Source organism: Protobothrops mucrosquamatus, unplaced genomic scaffold (assembly GCF_001527695.2).
Source record: "Protobothrops mucrosquamatus isolate PMUCROS unplaced genomic scaffold, P.Mucros_1.0 scaffold_256, whole genome shotgun sequence".
Classification (NCBI taxonomy): Eukaryota; Metazoa; Chordata; class Lepidosauria; order Squamata; family Viperidae; genus Protobothrops; species Protobothrops mucrosquamatus.
In genome coordinates this window covers 1824170-1842498 of record NW_015386332.1, presented here as the reverse complement: position 1 = coordinate 1842498, position 18329 = coordinate 1824170, and the positions used below count along the sequence as shown (strand labels likewise).

At 42.1% G+C, this 18329-nt stretch overlaps 1 protein-coding gene across 1 annotated transcript in view; it reads right to left on the bottom strand.

Moving 5' to 3' along the window:
• Nucleotides 1-2659: 2659 nt before the first annotated feature.
• MYBBP1A (MYB binding protein 1a) overlaps nucleotides 2660-18329 on the bottom strand; it is a 75191-nt gene continuing 59521 nt past the window's right edge. The window contains exons 23-26 of the mRNA XM_029287216.1: nucleotides 14675-14788; nucleotides 7359-7460; nucleotides 5300-5424; nucleotides 2660-3706 (exon numbers count right to left, since the gene is read on the bottom strand). Coding sequence (XP_029143049.1) covers nucleotides 3307-3706; nucleotides 5300-5424; nucleotides 7359-7460; nucleotides 14675-14788 — 741 coding nt within the window. The 3' untranslated portion in view covers nucleotides 2660-3306. The remainder of the gene's footprint in view (nucleotides 3707-5299; nucleotides 5425-7358; nucleotides 7461-14674; nucleotides 14789-18329) is intronic.

The following is an 18329-nucleotide window of genomic DNA, read 5'->3' as shown; positions in this document are numbered from 1 at the left end:
GCAGGAAACCCTATACCATTTCAGACAAATGGCTGTCCAGTCTCTTCTTAAAAACTTCCAGTGTTGGAGCATTCACCGCTTCTGGAGGCAGGTTGTTCCACTGGTTAATTGTTCTCACTGTCAGGAAGTTTCTCCTTAGTTCTAGGTTGCTTCTCTCCTTGATTAGTTTCCATCCGTTGCTTCTTGTCCTGCCTCCAGGCGCTTTGGAGAATAGCTTGACTCCCTCTTCTTTATGGCAGCCCCTGAGATATTGGAACACTGCTATCATGTCCCCCCTCGTCCTTCTCTTCGTTAAACTAGACATACCCAATTCCAGCAGCCTTTCCTTATATGCTTTAGCCTCCAGTCCCCTAATCATCTTTGTTGCTCTTCTCTGTACTCTTTCTAGAGTCTCAGCTTCTTTTTTACATCATAATGACCAAAACTGGATGCAGTATTCCAAGTGTGGCCTTACCAAGGATTGCAAACAGAAGCACAGATTGATTGAGGGTTCCAGAGGTCCAATATCCTGTGGAGGAAACCGATGGTGTTTAGAAGGGAAAATAGAAGGTTAAGAAGAGGGAACAATTTCCAAATATAGAAAAGGTGTTCTTTGTTGCTCTAAGGAGCTGGATTTTAAATATTAGGTGGAAATGATAGAAAAGCAGGTTTTTACTCATTTTTAATTCCTCTTCAAGAATAGAAGAGAGTGTTCTAGACTGGGATATTTCAAACAAAAGTAGACAATGTTCTTCCAATTTAAATGTCTCTTGAATGGAGGGAACTTCGATAGACAAATTAAATCTCTACCTTCCACTATTAACATTCTATGCAAACACTTAAAAATGGCATCTTCTGCCTGGAAAACCTATTTGCTTGCTCAGAAAAGGGGAGAACATACAAATAAGTAATACTTAGACTCCCTTACTTTTAAAAAAGCTGTAAAAGGAGGCCACGATTAAGGTTTTTAAGAAAGTTGTAGCAAGGAATTAGACCAATTCTTGGAAGGTAAATCTTTCAGAGGGTTAAAGCCATAGAATGCTTCTCATTATTTTCCTTCATGCTTTTTGGCTTAACTGAGCCGCTATACAAGTGTACAAATCAAAAACAGGAACAGCCATTCTGGCCCTGATAACTACAAATCATCCATTTCCAAAGGCCTTCCAAAACCAATTTAAGTTTTTATCTTTTGCCACCCTCGCTTTGTGGGGCTGGCTGTTCCAAAAGAGGGGAACCTGCATTGGAATTGTTACACTTACTAGTCTGTCTCTCAGAGGAATCAGTTCCTATTTATAAGAACAGGATTTAAACTAGATGGATCTTCGGTCTTCTTCAGAACGCTTCCTCTTGTATTCAAAAATTCTAAGATTCAATATTCCCTAAGTAGTACCACAAAAAAATGCAATTCATTGTCACAAACTGCTACCAATCATTGTATATTTACATGAGAATAAAGACCGAGAGGCTGGAGTACTACAGGTAGTCCTCGACTTACAACAGTTCGTTTAGTGAGCGTTCAAAGTTACAACGGCACTGAAGAAAGCGATTTATGACTATTTTTTACACAACCGTTGGAGCGTTTCCCATGGTCACATGATTAAAATTCAGCCGCTTGGCCACTGACTCATATTTATGACGGTTGCTGTGTCCTGGGGTCATGTGACCTCCTTTTGTGACTTTCTAAGAAGCAGAGTCAATGGGGAAGCCAGATTCACTGAACAACTGTGTTACTAACTTAACAACTGCAATTATTCACTTAACAACCATGGCAAGAAACATTGTAAAATGGGGCAAAACTCACTTAACAACTGTCTCACTTAGTAAAATGTTGGACTCAATTGTTGTCATAAATCCAGGATTGCCTGTACTGCTTTAATCTAGTGTCTCTCCAGCTGGTTTGGGAAGCACAGATTATATTTTGAGGGAAAGTTGTAGGCATGCATGTTTCTAGATCAGTTGATACCCACAAGACATGATGTGGACATCTCTCAGATTCTCTGCAACTTGGGACTTCTCACTCCCCCCCCCCCCCCGGCCCCAGCATATTTGGAGAACATGAAGCTGGAAAACTGTTTTAGGTAACAGAACCAGGCATTTAGTTTTCTCAGAAACAGAGAGCATATTTCCAACCTTTAATCTGCTTTCTGACCAACGTCTGACTAGATCAGGGGTAGGCAACTTTGGCTCTTTTATGACATGTGGACTCCAACTCCCAGAAATCCTGAGCCAGTCACGCTGGCTCAGGAATTCTGGGAGTTGAAGTTCACAAGTCATAAAAAGAGCCAAGGTTGCCTACCCCTGGATTAGATCATTTTGCTAGCTATTTGAAATGAGTTGTTTCCTTTAAGGTACAAACAAAAATACACTTGTTATCACTGTTCATTAGAAAAATTGAAGAAGAGGGGATCTAATGGCCATAAACCTTCTGTGACTCACCTCACCTTACCATCCAGTTGAATCCCAAAACAGAGAAACATGATGCAAAAGACATTTAGAAGGAAAGTGACATATAATAGCAGTTCTAAGTCTCTGTAAGCATTGGGACAGCTAATGGGATAAGAAGGTATAAACTGTTGTGAAATAAATGCATTTCTGACGTATACTGCCCAGATTAGGGTACTCTGAAATGCTACTAATAGCTCAGAGTCATTTGGAGCCTTGTGACATAAACATTCAATACTTTTTCTGAATTTACATACTGTTTATTTATTGTAATAAGTTTCACCCATTCTTAGACAGAGGTGCAAAAAGTACAATTTTTTTCAAACACATCTGGGCCAAGGCATGTCATTTTAGTCTTAACTTTATAAAGATTTTAAAAAATATTTTTATCTTTTATTCAGAAATATAACTTCTGTGGTTTAACTCCAAGTAACCAAAGTAACATATATTTAAACATCATAGCTGGATACCTTCTATTATTAAAACCAAGGAGATGGAATTGATCCAGACGTTACAAGGAATTGCCCCAAAGCACCTCATTTTCCAGGAGCAGCGTACGAATTTACACTGCTAAGATCAAATTAAAATATTCACAAACATTTTTTTTTCCTTACAACTCCAGAAAGGGTGATGATGCTGTTGGCAGCTTGGCTCTTTTGGAAGCCATCCCAGATGACACGAATTAGGAGAGGGAAATTGTTCCTGACGTCACAGGTAGGAAGTTCCGAGCGTGTTACGGCAATTGAGTCCTCCACTATCAAAATACTAGAGCAGACCAGTTTTAATTCTGCCAGCTGCAATCCAGAAGCAGATTCCCCTCCCCCTGCAACTTTCAAAACACATTTCCCGGAAGATGATCAAAACAGTCCCATCTGTCCCCAAAATTCAGTCAGTCCCTTTCTTCTTTCCCTTGCGCTGCTGCTTTTTCTTCTTCATGTGGCCATGTGGCCCTGCAGCTCCTTTCGCTTTTCCTGGGGACTGAGCCGTCTTCTTTGCTGGAGGACCCTGCTCAAACGTTTCCCCCTCGCCCTGTTCTGCCACTCGCTTCTTCTTCTTCCTCTTCCTTTTTTTCTTCTTTCCTTCTGAGGGACCCTCGGCCTCACCAACAGCAGGGATTCTGCTGCTGCTGCTCTCAGGGCCTTTCTCCTGGGGCTGACCGAACTGGGCCTTCTTGCGGTTCTGACGTTTTTTGGTGGCTGGCAGGAAGCCCTTTTTCTTCCGCTTTAGGGGCTCAACCACAGTTCCGTTTGCAGGCCGAACCGAGACTTTCTCCTTCACAGGCCGCCTGTAAATCAAGAATAGGAAAGGACCTATGACACCCAACGCTTTTTCTTAATCCAATCGCAGCGACTTTTAAGATGTGTGGGCTTTCACTCCCAGAATTCCCCTACATGGATGGCCAGGGAATTCTGGGAACTTTTTTTTTTAAATAAATATTTTATTAATTTTCTATTTTACAAACAAGTGTTTAATAGACAACGTGTTGACTCGGTCCATCAATAATTCCGTGGTAGATACAAGCTTCTTCAAACTAAATCCAATATTACACCATCCAATACCTCCTCTCTTCTACCGGTAATAAACATTTTTCCACATTAAGCAAATAGGATACATTTCTTATTGTTATTAATAGATAGACAGTTGAATATCAGCATATATTACAGTTTTCTAATACTATCAATGATATCAGTTTAAAAGATCTTTTCTAGCCAAAACATAACTTAATTGCATTTGCACTCAATATCCATTTATGCAGTAAGAAACCTATTTAAGTCCACACAACTTAAAAGTGGTTGAGAAACACTGTCCTAATCCAATGCCTTTCCCATGTTAAACTACAACTCCCATCAATCACACCAACAGGCATCAATTAACCTTTCCTTTTTAAGACCATCCATGAAGTAGCAAGAAATAAAAATTAGAAATTGAGCATTTAGCATTTACTCTGATAAAATGGGTCAAAGGGTTATGTTAGGGCAGTGATGGCAAACCTTTTAGAGACCGAGTGCCCAAAAACTGCCCCCGCTCCACCCCCTGCCCCGCCCGTGCCCTGTCCCCCCATCCCCCACCCCACCTGCCCACAGGGCCACTCACTGCCTCCAGGGCCCATTGCACATCACCCAGGCAGCCCAGCAGCACCATGGCGGCCACGCCCTCTGCCCGCGCCCCGCAGCATCAACTGTGCAGGATGGGGCATGAGGGCAGAGTCTTGTCTATGCTTCCTGGCTGCCATGTCCTTGGCTGCGCTGCTCCGTGTGGGCCACACTCGGGGGCGACTCTCCTCCAGGGGGGCTGCTGGTGAGGAGGGGGTCGTGGGGGAAGGCGAGTCTGGGGCAACGGCACGTGTGCCCACAGAGAGGGCTCCGAGTGCCGCCTCTGGCACCTGTGCCATAGGTTCGCCACCACTGTATTAGGGGAACTGGTGAGGGGGAGAAATGTTAAGGGCCACCATCAGCAGGGGTACAATCAAAGGGGGTCGGGTTGCAAGTTTTCTTTTATTCACGAAGTCAAGCCTTTTGTGAACTGTGCTAATTACCAAATTCATTTTCCAAGCCTGATCAGGAGGGCTAATGGGTTGCGTGGGGCACGCAGCTTCCCTGTCTCTCTCATTCTCTCTCTCTCTCTCTCACTCTGTATGTGTGTGTGTGTGTGTGCGCGCGCGCGCTGTGTTGACTCCTGGCAATTGCTCTAACTCCTGAAATTTTTTTGGCATAATTTTGGAAATGGTTGCCCTTGTCTTCTTCCTTGAGCCGAGAGAGAGTAACAGGCCCAAGGTCACCCAGCTGATTTGGTGCCGAAGGTGGGACTAGAATTCATGGTCTCCTGGTTTCTAGCATGATAACCTTAACCACAACACCGAAGTGGCTTTGTAACTTACTTAAATCCCAGGAGTTTCATAACATTCCAGTAGATGTTGTCAAGTTGTATGGACTTCTCAAAATGTTCCTGTTGACCCAGAGTCTGGAGTACACCACGAAGCTCAGTCAGATCTAGGCTGAATGCCTGAAAAGTAAATAAAACAAAAGAATACTAGAAGTGCATTCAATAAAGAAGTTGTTTAAAGTGATAGGTGCAGAAAGCAGAATTGCTCTCTTTCCCCAACAAATTCATTGAGAAAGGGATATGAATGAATGTTTCACAGTTTTATTTCATTCATTCAGTCACTCAATCAATGAATGGCTTATTGTATGTGTGGTCCCAGTAGGGACGAGGCAGTCTGATTCCTGGATTCACAATTCAGTACTTGCCATCAAAACAAGCATGTTCATAGTATAGGATTTTATCGGAATTAGTGGATTTGGATTAGTTCTTGGGATCAGCTGGCTGAATGCTCCACTAGGTGACAAAGCAGCATTCTTCTAGGGACCTTCTAGTCAGGATCTAGGCCAACATCCGCAAACCTGGTGCCAGGCTGCTAATGTACACATAATTACATATCTTGATGCCTGTTGGCTCTCTGCTGGACACCAGCCGCTAGCATTTTTCACTTCTGAGAATGCCTCTGGAGCCTTTTAAGTTTCTTAGAAAATCAAAGTAGTGGGAAATTGCAGGCCAGTGCTTTCTTTAGAAATGGGTACACCTGCTCTGAAAAAGAAATACAGAAACTTGGTAGGAGAGAGCATCCCACAGAAAGGAGCAAGACTGAAAGTGGCTGGCAGGTGACCTGTGTGTAAATGAGTGCTTTTTTTGTTTTGTTTTGTTCTCAAATTTTTATTAATTTTCAAATAAACAAATTCTAAATACAAATATGGTGTACATTAATTAAAAAAAACATATTAAACATAACCATATTTTCAGAGGTGCTTGGCAGCCCCCCCCCCTGCATCCGCCCTCTCTTTCACCCTTCCTACCTACTTCCCTCCTCCTCTCCTCCCCTCCTACCTGCAGCTCCTCCTCTCTTTCAACTACCCTACACATCCCACCTCCTTCCTTTCCTCATCCTTCGGATGCAGTTTGAGGATGCTAATCGAGCACCTCCTCTTTAAAAAAATAAAAAAATAAAATACATTATTCTATAACATATTAATACACCAAATTTTGATGCATTCATGCTTTGATACATTTGTCATTCATGCTTTGATACATTCCCCACAGCAGCCATTTGATCAGCTTGCCCGCTACAGGTTCTCAAATTCTAAATGCGTCCCAAAAAATTGAGGGTGCCTCAATGCTTAGATGTACCAATCTAAATGCTTAGATGTACCAATTGTGCTACTTGTTTTTACATGCTCACGCACAACTACTGCATGAATATTGATCCAGAGTTAATTCAATGCAGGTGGCCTAGCATTTAAGAGTCTGGGCTTGTCGACTGGAAGGTTGGCAGTTCAAAACCCAAGTACTGCATGATGGGGTGAGTTCCTGTCCTCGCCCCAGCTCCTGCCAGCCTAGCAGTTTGAAAGCATGCAAATAGGTACCATTTCAGTAGGAAGGTAACAGCGTTTTGTGTGCCTCGGCATATAGTCGTGCTGGCCATATGACCACAGAAAATGTTTTCGGACAATGCTTCCTCAACTAGGAAATGGAGATAAGTACCACCCCCTAGAGTCAGACATGACCGGGAAAACATTTACCTTTTTTAAAATGCATACTTTAGAGTTCTTGGTGCTCTCTAAGCTTGGCTGTTTAGTTGCAAATGTTTCATTGCCCAACTAGGTAACATCATCAGTGCAAGAGTCTGTAAGCTAATGATATGTCTGCAAAGAAACCATGCTCAGAGAGCACCAAAACTCTATAGCTCAACTCCGAGCTACATACATTCTCCTCTTCTGGTTTTATTTTAGTCCAAGGAGTACCGATTTGACTATCACAATTAAACAAACAAAAAATAGGACCATGACTTTTAAGTGCAAGAAGAAGTATGTGAACAACGAATATAAACTGGGAAATACTGGCATCCCAAAGAAGATCCAGGTAGTTAAGAGTGACCCACATACCTGCTGAGTCACTATTTTGATAAGGCAGCTCAACAGCTCCAGACACTTGATGACTTTCTCCCGGTCCACTTTAACTTTGAATTCATCCACTTTCTTCAGTGTCTATTTTTTTTTTTTTAAGAGAGAAATTATAACCAAGAAAATCATGAGAATGATTCCTTCCTCCTACAGACCCTTTTATCTCTGCATCATTCCTGTAAAACAAAATAAGGCTCCAACAACTTTATGAAAATATGAAGGTTCTTCATGCCAAGTTAGATTGCTGGCCTAACAAAAAAAAAACATTGGCAAAGACAGGAACTAAATTGAGTCTAGAGCTGGATTCCTCTCTCCCATACCTGAACTTTTTGGCAGGTTTCCTAATGAATGAGACTGGACTTCAAAAATACAAGATCTTTGAGTCTCTGAAAGTCCACCCCTTGCTATGTTCCACCTATCCTCCCTCTGTACAGGCTCTATTCTTTCTTGAGAAGTTTCCTTTTTCATCATCTATTGTTCATTCTTCTTAATCAAAGAATGGAACGTTCTATATCTGTTCTATCATCGAGTTATAATGATCTTTCCTTATCTGAAGAACAAGGATACTTGATCATGTTGGTAATCCACTGTACAGGGCTACTTTTTCAAAAAGCGAAAAATGATGTTGCATCTTCAAAGGATCTACTAGTACCATTTCTGCTTAGACACATACAGGTAGTCCTCGACTTAACAGTTCATTTAGTGACGTATGAATTTGGATCACGTGGCCATGAGGACGGTCTTAAAGTGTGAAAAACAGTCATAAATCACTTTTTCCAGTGCCACTGTAACTTTGAACAGTCATTAAACAAATGGTTATGAATAAAGGAGGGGGGTCTTTGCCCCGAGAGGCTTAGAAGCCAAAATTCAATGCGGGGAGTCATAGGAAGGAGAAGTGTGTTCAGAGTAGGAAAAAAAAATAAGATGCATTAAAGGAGAAAAAAAACAATGTGCATAAAACACTAAAAGCCTTTTTAGAACAGAGCTCCCATCAGAGACAGTCAGGCTGGCTAATAAACAAGGAGGAAGAAAATTACAATGCAAAAACATCTGAAGGATGGGGAAAAGCTGGTTTTACTGCTATTTTTATATACTGAACAAGCTCTTCACTCCAATTTCTCCCTCACATATGAGAGCTGTTCTCTCCACGAGACCTAATTTCACATCTTATTGAACTTTGCCTGGCAGTTTTGGAAGGATTCGCAAACGCGAAGGGACTCTGGCCAATTCATGTGTCTTCTGGAGCCCCCATTTGCCAGTCTGGAATCCTTAAAGAATAATTGTGCAGATTCACAATGGAAACGCCTCTCTGATGCTAACATTTGGCTGCCCTTGGAGCCATCCCTGTGCTGCCTAGTGCCTCCTGGTACGCCCCTGGGATGCTGTGGGAAGGCCTTCCCTGAGCAAAGGAGGATGCCTGGTACCATCTGTAAACCAACAGCTTGTGGGACCTGTCAGTTTTGCTGGAATGCAGCCTTAAGTCTGCAAGCAGGTTATTCCTGGGCTGAGTGATATGAGAAGAACAAGCCTTCCCATTTGGGCCAAGAGATTCTGACAGCAAAAATCTAAACAGAACAAAAGATCAAGATCACACAAAGTACTAGTACCACTTTATAAAGCCCTAGGCCTAGTAAGACCACACCTCAAATACTGCAGCCAATTTTGGTCACCATATCACAAAAAAGATGTTGAGAGTCTGGAAAAAAATTCAGAGAAGAGCAACTAAGATGATCAAAGGCCTGGAGACCAAAACGTACGAAGAACGGCTGCGGAACTTGGGTCTGGCCAGTCTAAAGAAAAGAAGAAATAGGGGAGACATGATAGCAAGCAGTATTCCAGTATCTGAGGGGCTGCCACAAAGAAGATGGGGTCAGGTTGTTCACCAGAGCACCAGAGAGAAGGACGAGAAACAATGGTTGGAAGCTGATCAAAGGGAGGAATTAAGGAGAAACTTCCTGACAGTGAGGACAATCAACCAGTGGAACAGCTCACCTCCAGAAATCGTGGGCCCTCCATCGCTGGAAGTTTTTAAAAAGAGATTGGACAATCACCTGTCTGAGATGGTAGAGGTCCTCCTGCTTGAGCAGGGGGTTGGACTAGAAGACCTCCAAGGTCCCTTCCAGCTTTATTCTATTCTATTCTATTCTATTCTATTCTATTCTATTCTATTCTATTCTATTCTATTCTATTCTATTCTATTCTATTCTAGTCTAGTCTAGTCTAGTCTAGTCTAAAATCAAATCGCGGCTGCTAGTCTATTCTATTCAAATCTAGTCTAGTCAAATCTAGTCTAGTCTATTCAAATCGCGGCTGCTATTCTATTCTATTCTATTCTATTCTATTTTCTATTCTATTCTATTCTATTTTCTATTCTATTCTATTCTATTTTCTATTCTATTCTATTCTATTCTATTTTCTATTCTATTCTATTCTATTCTATTCTATTCTATTCTATTCTATTCTATTCTATTCTAGTCTAGTCTAGTCTAGTCTAGTCTAGTCTAGTCTAAAATCAAATCGCGGCTGCTGTCCTCCCCACCAGATCAACGCTGCATTTGGCAACAGTCACAGCAGCCTCCACTGGGGTGAGATAATAAGAGGGGCCCTTTATTCACCAATACAGGTAGTCCTCGACTTACAATAGTTTGTTTAGTAACCCTTCGAAGTTACTGGAAAAAAAAGTGACATGATCATTTTTTTCACTCTTACGACCACGGCAGCATCCCCATGGTCACGTGATTTACATTCGGATGCTTGGCAGCTGGTTCACATTCATGACGGTTGCAGTGCCCCGGGGTTACCTGATCCCCTTTTGCAATCTTCTGGAAAGCAACGTCAAAGGGGAAGCCAGATTCACTGAACCGCCGTGTTACTAATTTAACAACTGCGGTGATTCACTTAGCACAGGGGTAGGCAACCTTGGATCTTTTATGACTCGTGGACTTCAACTCCCAGAATTCCTGAGCCAGCCATACTGAGGGGAAAAAGAGAGGTTTCCAAGCTGAGCCATGCTGGCTCAGGAATTCTGGGAGTTGAAGTCCACGAGTCATAAAAGAGCCAAGGTTGCCTACCCCTGACTTAGCAAATGTGGCAAGAAAAGTCACAAAATGGGAGAAAAGTCACCGAACAAATTTCTCACTTAGGAACATAAATTCTGGGCTCAATTGTGGTTGTAAGTCGAGGACTACCTGTAAAGGCTCAGTTAGGTGTACATCACCATTCCCCCCCCTCCAAATACTGTAGGTTCGGACTGCAACTCCAGGAATTTGCAGCCAATATGGCCTCGATATCTTTAGGGGCACCAGACTGAAAAAGGCTGATTACACATTCCTAGATGAACATTTTTTTTAATACTGTTATCCGCTTCCATTCTCGTCTCACCTCCTTCCCTCTTCCCACTTGATAGAGATATAGGCACATGCACACAAACACATCCACTGTCTGCCTTATTTCTGGTTCTCACAAGAGCGATTGCCTTAAATAGGGCACACCCTGCAGCGTTTTCCTAAGGCTTTTTTAAAATTCAGTACATACTGCACAACATCAAGTCTTCAGGGTTTTAAATAATCAGTCAGAGAAGTCTGAAGTTAATTTCCTTCAGGCATATTTTTCAAACGGTTACCCTTTGTTTATGATCCAAGACCAATAATAATAAAATATATATCAAATGCTATATATTTGATATATAATCTCTACAAATTGTATTTATATATTTACACACACACACACACACACACACACACACACACACACACACAGAGGGGGGGAGGTAGTCCTCAACCTACGACCATGTGTTCAACAGCAGTCCAAAGTTATGACACTCTTGCATTAAGACTGTACCTGGTTGTAAATTGGAAAACTACACCCGTGTGTGTGTGTGTGTGTGTGTGTGCATGTGTGTGTGTGTGTGTGTGCAGTCACCACTGCAGTCATGTGATTGCAATCTGGTTGCTTGGCAATCAGCCCACATTTACAACCAATTGCAGTGTCCTGCTGTCCTGTGAATGTGATTTGCAATTATTATTATTTTTTTGCTGGTTTTTGGCAAAAACATCCTTTGAAAAAGCTGGATTTTCTTAACCACATGATTCATTTATTGACCTTGGTGATTTGCTTTATGGCTATTGTAAAAATGGTCGTAAAATCGGATCCAATCAAGTGATGACTCAACTTATAACGTCAATGACTTACAATAGACAGACCTGTCCCTATTGTGGTTGTAAGCTGAGGACTCCCTCCCTCCCTCCCCCACCCTCTCACTTTGTATATAAATGAATTAGAAGTTAGAAGACATGTCTGAAATAGTTAGAAGATCATAAACAAGTTAGCAAACCTCAGCTATTGATAAACATTTTGCACCCTCTTTGGAGGTATCTAGAAACTGGTGACATAAAAGGAGGGCTGTAATCTCACAATCCTTCTTTCCTTCCTTCCTTCCTTCCTTCCTTCCTTCCTTCCTTCCTTCCTTCCTCACAATTTGTTCTTTCTTGCTTGCTTGCCTTTGAGGGAGTGTTCACTCTTGGAAACTATCCAGACAAGTCCCTGCAATTTTCTCAGCAAAATTTCTGAAGTAGCTTGTCACTGCCTACTTCTTAGAGCAGCGGTTCTCAACCTATGGGTCGCGACCCCATTTGGGGTCGATCGACCATTTCACGTGGGTCGCCAAGCAAGGCTGTCCGCCATTTTTTTTGTCCATTTTCCCCCCCTTTTCCGGCAGGTGCCTTGCCTTCCTTGGGCTGGGCCAGCTGGTGGTCGGCCTGCTCCGTCTCTGCCACTTGCCAGCTACGCCTCAGCCGGCGCAGGGGGCGGAACCATGCATGCGCGGTGCTCCCGGGCAGGGAAAGTCCTCGACTTACGACCAGTTGGGTAGTCCTCGACTTACGACCAGTTTAGTCCTCGACTTACGACCGGTTTGGTCCTCGACTTACGACCGGTTTAGTCCTCAACTTACGACCGGTTGGGGGTCGCGGCATTAAAAAGGTTGAGAACCACTGTCTTAGAGCTAAGGAAAAATGACTGGTCCCAGATTACCCAGCTGGCTTCTTGCTTAAGGCAGAATTAGAACCCACAGTTTTCAGCCTGATGCTGTAACCACTACACCAAACTGGCTTTCCAAATTTTCTTACAGTTACATATTCTGACAATTAGTAATGTGAGATTCAAGAGACTGGTATATCTACCTATTGTCAACGTTATGGATAGTGCATCAATTTGGGTCAGGGGGAAAAGTCTCTTGCACAAAACATGTAAAGTGTTAAAAATTACCTACAGACAATCAGGGAAGGGTGGGAAGAAACTGCACTGTGGCAAAGATTGGAAATTTAGTTTGAATGTCTTGATTCCAAATCCTGTCCTTAAATTTGGCCAAGGTTTTTTTTTTTTTTTATCACAACTGAAGTCAGATATTGCTGGAGCAGTAAAGCTGCAATATGTCAAATATTTCCCACCTGAAGCAATGGCTACACATTTAACTTTAGGAAAAAAGAAAAAAGAAATCTCCTACGGATTCATAATTTCAAAGTCGAATTCAATTTGGAGAAACAGAAGTGTCATTCATTCATTTAGTCCAGTGATGGCGAACCTTTTAGAGACTGAGTGCCCAAATTGCAACCCAAAACCCACTTATGCATCGTCAGGTGCCGGGTGGGTGTGGCCCATTGGCTGGGCGTGGCCCATTGGCTGGGCGTGGCTGCAGTGGTAACGGCAGACTGAGTGGGTTCTAAAAAGTTCAAATCAATCAATTCCAACTTTGCAAGATTTTTTTTTCCCGCAAGAAGTTGAAATTGACTGATTGACTGAACCTTTTTTTTTTTTTTTGCGCACAGCGGTGGAGGCCTAAAGCAAAACGGTTTTATAAAACCCAGTTGAAGGCCTAGGACTGGGGCAACGGCGTGCATGCCCACAGAGAGGGCTCTGAGTGCCGCCTCTAGCACCCGTGCCATAGGTTCGCCACCACTGATTTAGTCTAAGACAGGGGTGTCAAACTCCAAACGTCACGTGACGTGTCGCGACGTATCGTGACTTTTTTTTGCCATTGCCGGCAATGGGGTGGGCACGGTTTTGCCATGACGCATCCAGCCCGCAGGCCGGCAGTTTGACACCCCTGGTCTAAGACGTTGTCTCTCAACTTTGGCAACTTTAAGAGGTGTGCACTTCAACATACTAGGTGGAGAATTCTGGGAGACGAAGTCCAAACATCTTAAAGTTGCCAAAGGATGAGAAACACTGGTCTAATCAAATGCTTGCAATACCACTGATCTGTAAGTGGAATCCCACTGTAGTTCATTCGAATTCAGTATAAGTAACTCTGATGTAACTGCATGGAGATACTGAACTAAGTGAATACTATTTTAGATAAGCATTGCACATTCTCTCATTATGTATTTCCTCTTCCGTTGGCCTAGCTTCTTCTTCGCTTTGTCTCTTTACTATGTAATGCCTATACAGGTAGTCCTTGACTTACAACTGGCCACTTAATGATCACCCAAAGTTACAAAGGGCTGGACAGTTCCTTGGAGAAGGTATGCTGTTAACAAAAGAGGAATTAAGTCTGGGTAAACAACAAAGTGTGAGAAAAAAAATAAAGACTGTCCCATCTTGACTTTCTTTATTGTAAGAGGAAACAAAGGGGAAATACTGTCAGGCTTTCAAGACTGATGTCAGCCCTTCTATGTAGGCCAGGCCAGGAAACACACCCACTAGAACTCCATTGATATAGGCTATAACAGATTGACAGTGCCCTCGCTCCCCCTTCCTCCTGTACCAAGGAGAATCAAGATGGGACAATCTTGAGTATCTTTCTCACCTTTTCTTGTTTTCCCAGACTTGGCTCATACTTTATTAACAGATGCCACCTACTTTTACCAAAGCCATCTCTGTTGCTCTAATACAGGGTTTTTCAACCAGTGGTATGGGTACCACCTGTGGTACATTGGGTGGGCAGGCAGGTGTTTTGCTCGGCTGTGGCTTGGGGGGCACTTTTTTCAGTGCCATTGTAACTTCGAACAGTCACTAAGCGAACTGTTGTAAGTCGAGGACTACCTGCACTTTATCATTTTTTTCCTTTTTTTTTTTGGGTCATCAAGTTTTTGACACCTTGCTAGGTGACTGGTGGTACTCGGATGTTGCCATATCCTAAAAGTGGTACAATGGGTGAAAAGGTTGAAAAGCCCTGCTCTAATACACCCCATCTTTGGTTTCAGCACTCACATGTTCTTTTCAACACATGAATAGGGTTAGAAAAGAAAAAGGAACACGATGCATATCAGGAAATGTAAAGTCGGATTGACCCGTCTTACCTCAGTAATTTGATGGGTGCTTTCTCTGATCAAATCTTCCCACTCTTTTCCCGACAATGAAAGCTTAAAACACTTATTCTGCAGGGCTTTCTGGAGAAGAAGACATGCCTGGGCCTGAAACAGAAATTTGGGGGGTGGGGGAGAGGGGAGGGAAAGGAGGAAGACGGTGAGATATAATATTTCTTTTCAAATAACAAGCACAGAATTAACAGGGTGGTGGTTAAAAGAGTCTTCAAAGCACGTAACCTTTATCTGCGATACCTTAAAACAAAAGAGCAACCACACAATCCAGGGAAAGGTGCAGTTTTAAAGGATTGAAGACAAAAGCCACAATTGTACTTCCTTGTTCTCCAAAATACTTTTGTTCCTTTGAATCTGATGCACTGCACAGTTCTAGAAACAGGCCGAGTTTCTCAAAATTCCAAAAAAAACCACAGTTCAAATGTAGCCACGGTTATTTAAACCCCTCTGCAACTAGGTTTTCATACTAAACTAAAACCTCTGCAGTACCTTTGCTATATTTCTGATATTTATCAAACAGGCTAAAAAAAGGCAGCCTAACTGGTCGAAGGACTGCCATGGGACACTAATTACAATATTGCTTTGCTCTGCATTTTTAAGCAAAACTGCCTCATTTATGCTAACACTACTCAGATCAAAACTCAGTAATATTTTGCACTGCATATTTCTCCAAATTTGAGCTCTTGGCTCAATATGGCTGCAGGTGGAAATGGAAAGGAAGTATGAGCAAACAAAGAAAAACCAATCTATCCAATATCTATTAACATGCCACTTACTTAAAGAAACATTAACAGAAGTAAAGCATGAGTGAGAATAAATACAATGTTTAGCAAATGGTTCTAAACCAAATAGGGAACAAGACAAAGATATGAACTGTCCCCTTGGCTTTTTAATATAATTATGGATGAATGAGATAAGGAATTGTGGAGTTCTTGATAGTCTCCAAGTTGGTTATAGATAGTCATTGACTTACAACAGCATTTAGCAACTGTTCAAAGTTACAACAGCACCAAAAAAAGTGACTTATGACCATTTTTCATAGTTACAACCTCTGCAGCATCACCATGGTCTTGTGATCAAATTTCAGACCGCTTGGCAACCGGTTCATATTTATGACTGTTGCAGTGTCCTGGGGTCACGGGATCACCTCTTGCAACCTTCTGACAAGCAAAATCAATAGGGAAGCTGGGTTCACTTAACAATCGGATAACCAACTTAACATCTGCAATGATTCACTTAACAAGTATGGCAGGAAAGCTCGTAAAATGGGGCAAATGTGACTGAAGATATGGCTCACTTAACAACAGAAATGTTGGGGTCAACTGTAAGCGTTGAGGACCACCTGTATTTGCAAGTTCAATGCTGAACTAAAGAAACTTTCTTGTGTCTTATTTGATGACTAATGTTAAGTGGTGATGGTAGAAGTATGAACTGAAATGTATTGTTGTATACAGATAATAACAAAGCTGCTGGTGGGGAACCCAAATAATTTGCAGTGAAAGGCAGATAAGGTGTAGGATGGAATGAGGCTTCCTGATCTGAAGCCTAACGCATCAAAGATCAAAATCACCGCATTTGACAAGACAAATGGGATGAACAATTGCAAATTATGCATAAATGGTAAAAAAAACAAACTAGGACAAATAGAAAACGTATCTGCATTGGTATAAAAGCAAAACCAGTACAATAGGTAGGGAAATTTTAAAACATGCAAATGTGGGAAGAAAAGCAGTAAATAGTATGATCAAACGTGTAAATGCTGTGTAGAAAAGCTTCTCGCTGCTCACTTTGTTCTATGTTGGGTGTAGCGTAGAGAAACATAAAAGTGAGAAAAGGATATTGAAGGGGAAAAAATGCTATGCGGTGACAGAAGAAAAAATACCGATAGACCTCTTGAGTTACGACTGTAATGGAGCCTGCCAATCACGGTCTTTAATTCATGACAGTTGTAAATCAGATCACCCATATGACTGACCCAATATTATGACCATCTTTGCAGTGGTTGTTAAGTGACTGCCGTGGTCATAAAGCAACTGCCACAGTGGTAAAGTTTTGCCACAAAATGGAAGTAAATGCTGGGTTTTGACAAAACCATCATAAAACGTGATCATGTGACCATAGGACACTACAAATAGGCATAAAGGGAATCAGCTGCTGAGTGCCTAAAGTGTGTGGTCACATGACCATGGAGGCAGGGAATCAGAACTTCAAATTGTAAATGACCCCAGAGAGGTCTGTCATAACTCTGAACCGTTCCTAAAGATGATTAGAGGATTGGAGGCTAAAACATATGGAAAACATTTGCAGGAACTGGGAATGTCTAGATTCTAGTCTAATGAAGAGAAGGAGTAGGGGGTGACATGATACCGGTAGCAGTGTTCTGATTTTTGAGGGGCTGCCACAAAGAAGAAGAGATCAACCTATTCTCCAAAGCGCCTGAAGGCAGGACAAGAAGCAATGGATGGAAACTAATCAAATAGAGAAGCAACCTAGAACTAAGGAGAAATTTACTGACAGAACAATTAATCAGTTGAATGACTTGCCTCCAGAAGTTGTGGCTGCTCCAACACCGGAGGTTTTTAAGAAGAGATTGGACAACATTTGTCTGAAATGATATAAGGTTTCCTGCTCCAGCATGGGGTTGGACTAGAAGACCTCCAAGATCCCTTCCAACTCAGTTATTCTGTTATTCCCAAATGTAGCAAAAGCCTGTAGGGTCCCAAATGAATGTGGATTGAATACAAAAATGAGCAGCTGTTAAGAATGAGATACTCTGCAGCAGTTTGATCATACAAATCGAGGGAATGTAGACTGAGATCTTAAGAGAAGAATGACTGGATTGGGAGGGAGGGAAAGACTGAGAAAATGTGGCTGGGTGAAGTTGATGAGATCTTTCAAAAAAAAGCCAACCATTTTGAAGAACAAAGGCCAATGTAGCGATGCACCGATATGTTGGAAACAAAGCTGGTTTCTTGGAAGTATTGAAAAGCATGGAGAAGTATTAGGAATTAATGGTGTTGGTATAAGCTAGATTTAGCCATGTTTCCTTTTCTTTTTCTTGTCTCAAGCCTTTAATTCCTTAGTCTTACTATTTCCAGCTCTTTTCAGCATTCTGCATAAGGTTGCTTACTCCAAAAATCCCTACGGGCATGAATGTAAGTAATTTGATTTAGCACAGCTTTCAGCAAATGACTAGGCTAATTAACTTATATTTATCAATTTTCCTGAACAACATTGACATATCCACCCAAAGCAGAAGCACACATACACCAACCCAGAATTCTACCCTGTTCTCTGGGAATATTTCAAAAGCAAAAGCTAAGACTTTGTACAAGTAGTCCTCAACTTACAACAGTTCGTTTAGTGGCTGTTCAAAGTTACAATGACACTGAAAAAAGTGAGTTATAACCGCTTTTCACACTTATGATCAGAATAACAGAGTTGTAAGGGACCTTGGAGGTCATCTAGTCCAACCCCCTGCTCAGGCAGGAAACCCTATACCAGACATGTCAAACTCACGACATCACGTGACGTCTCGCAACGTATCAGGACTGTTTTGCCATTGCTGGCAATGGGGTGGGTGCGGCTTCCGCGTGAAGCGTCTGACCCGTGTCGGCAGTTTGACATCCCTGCC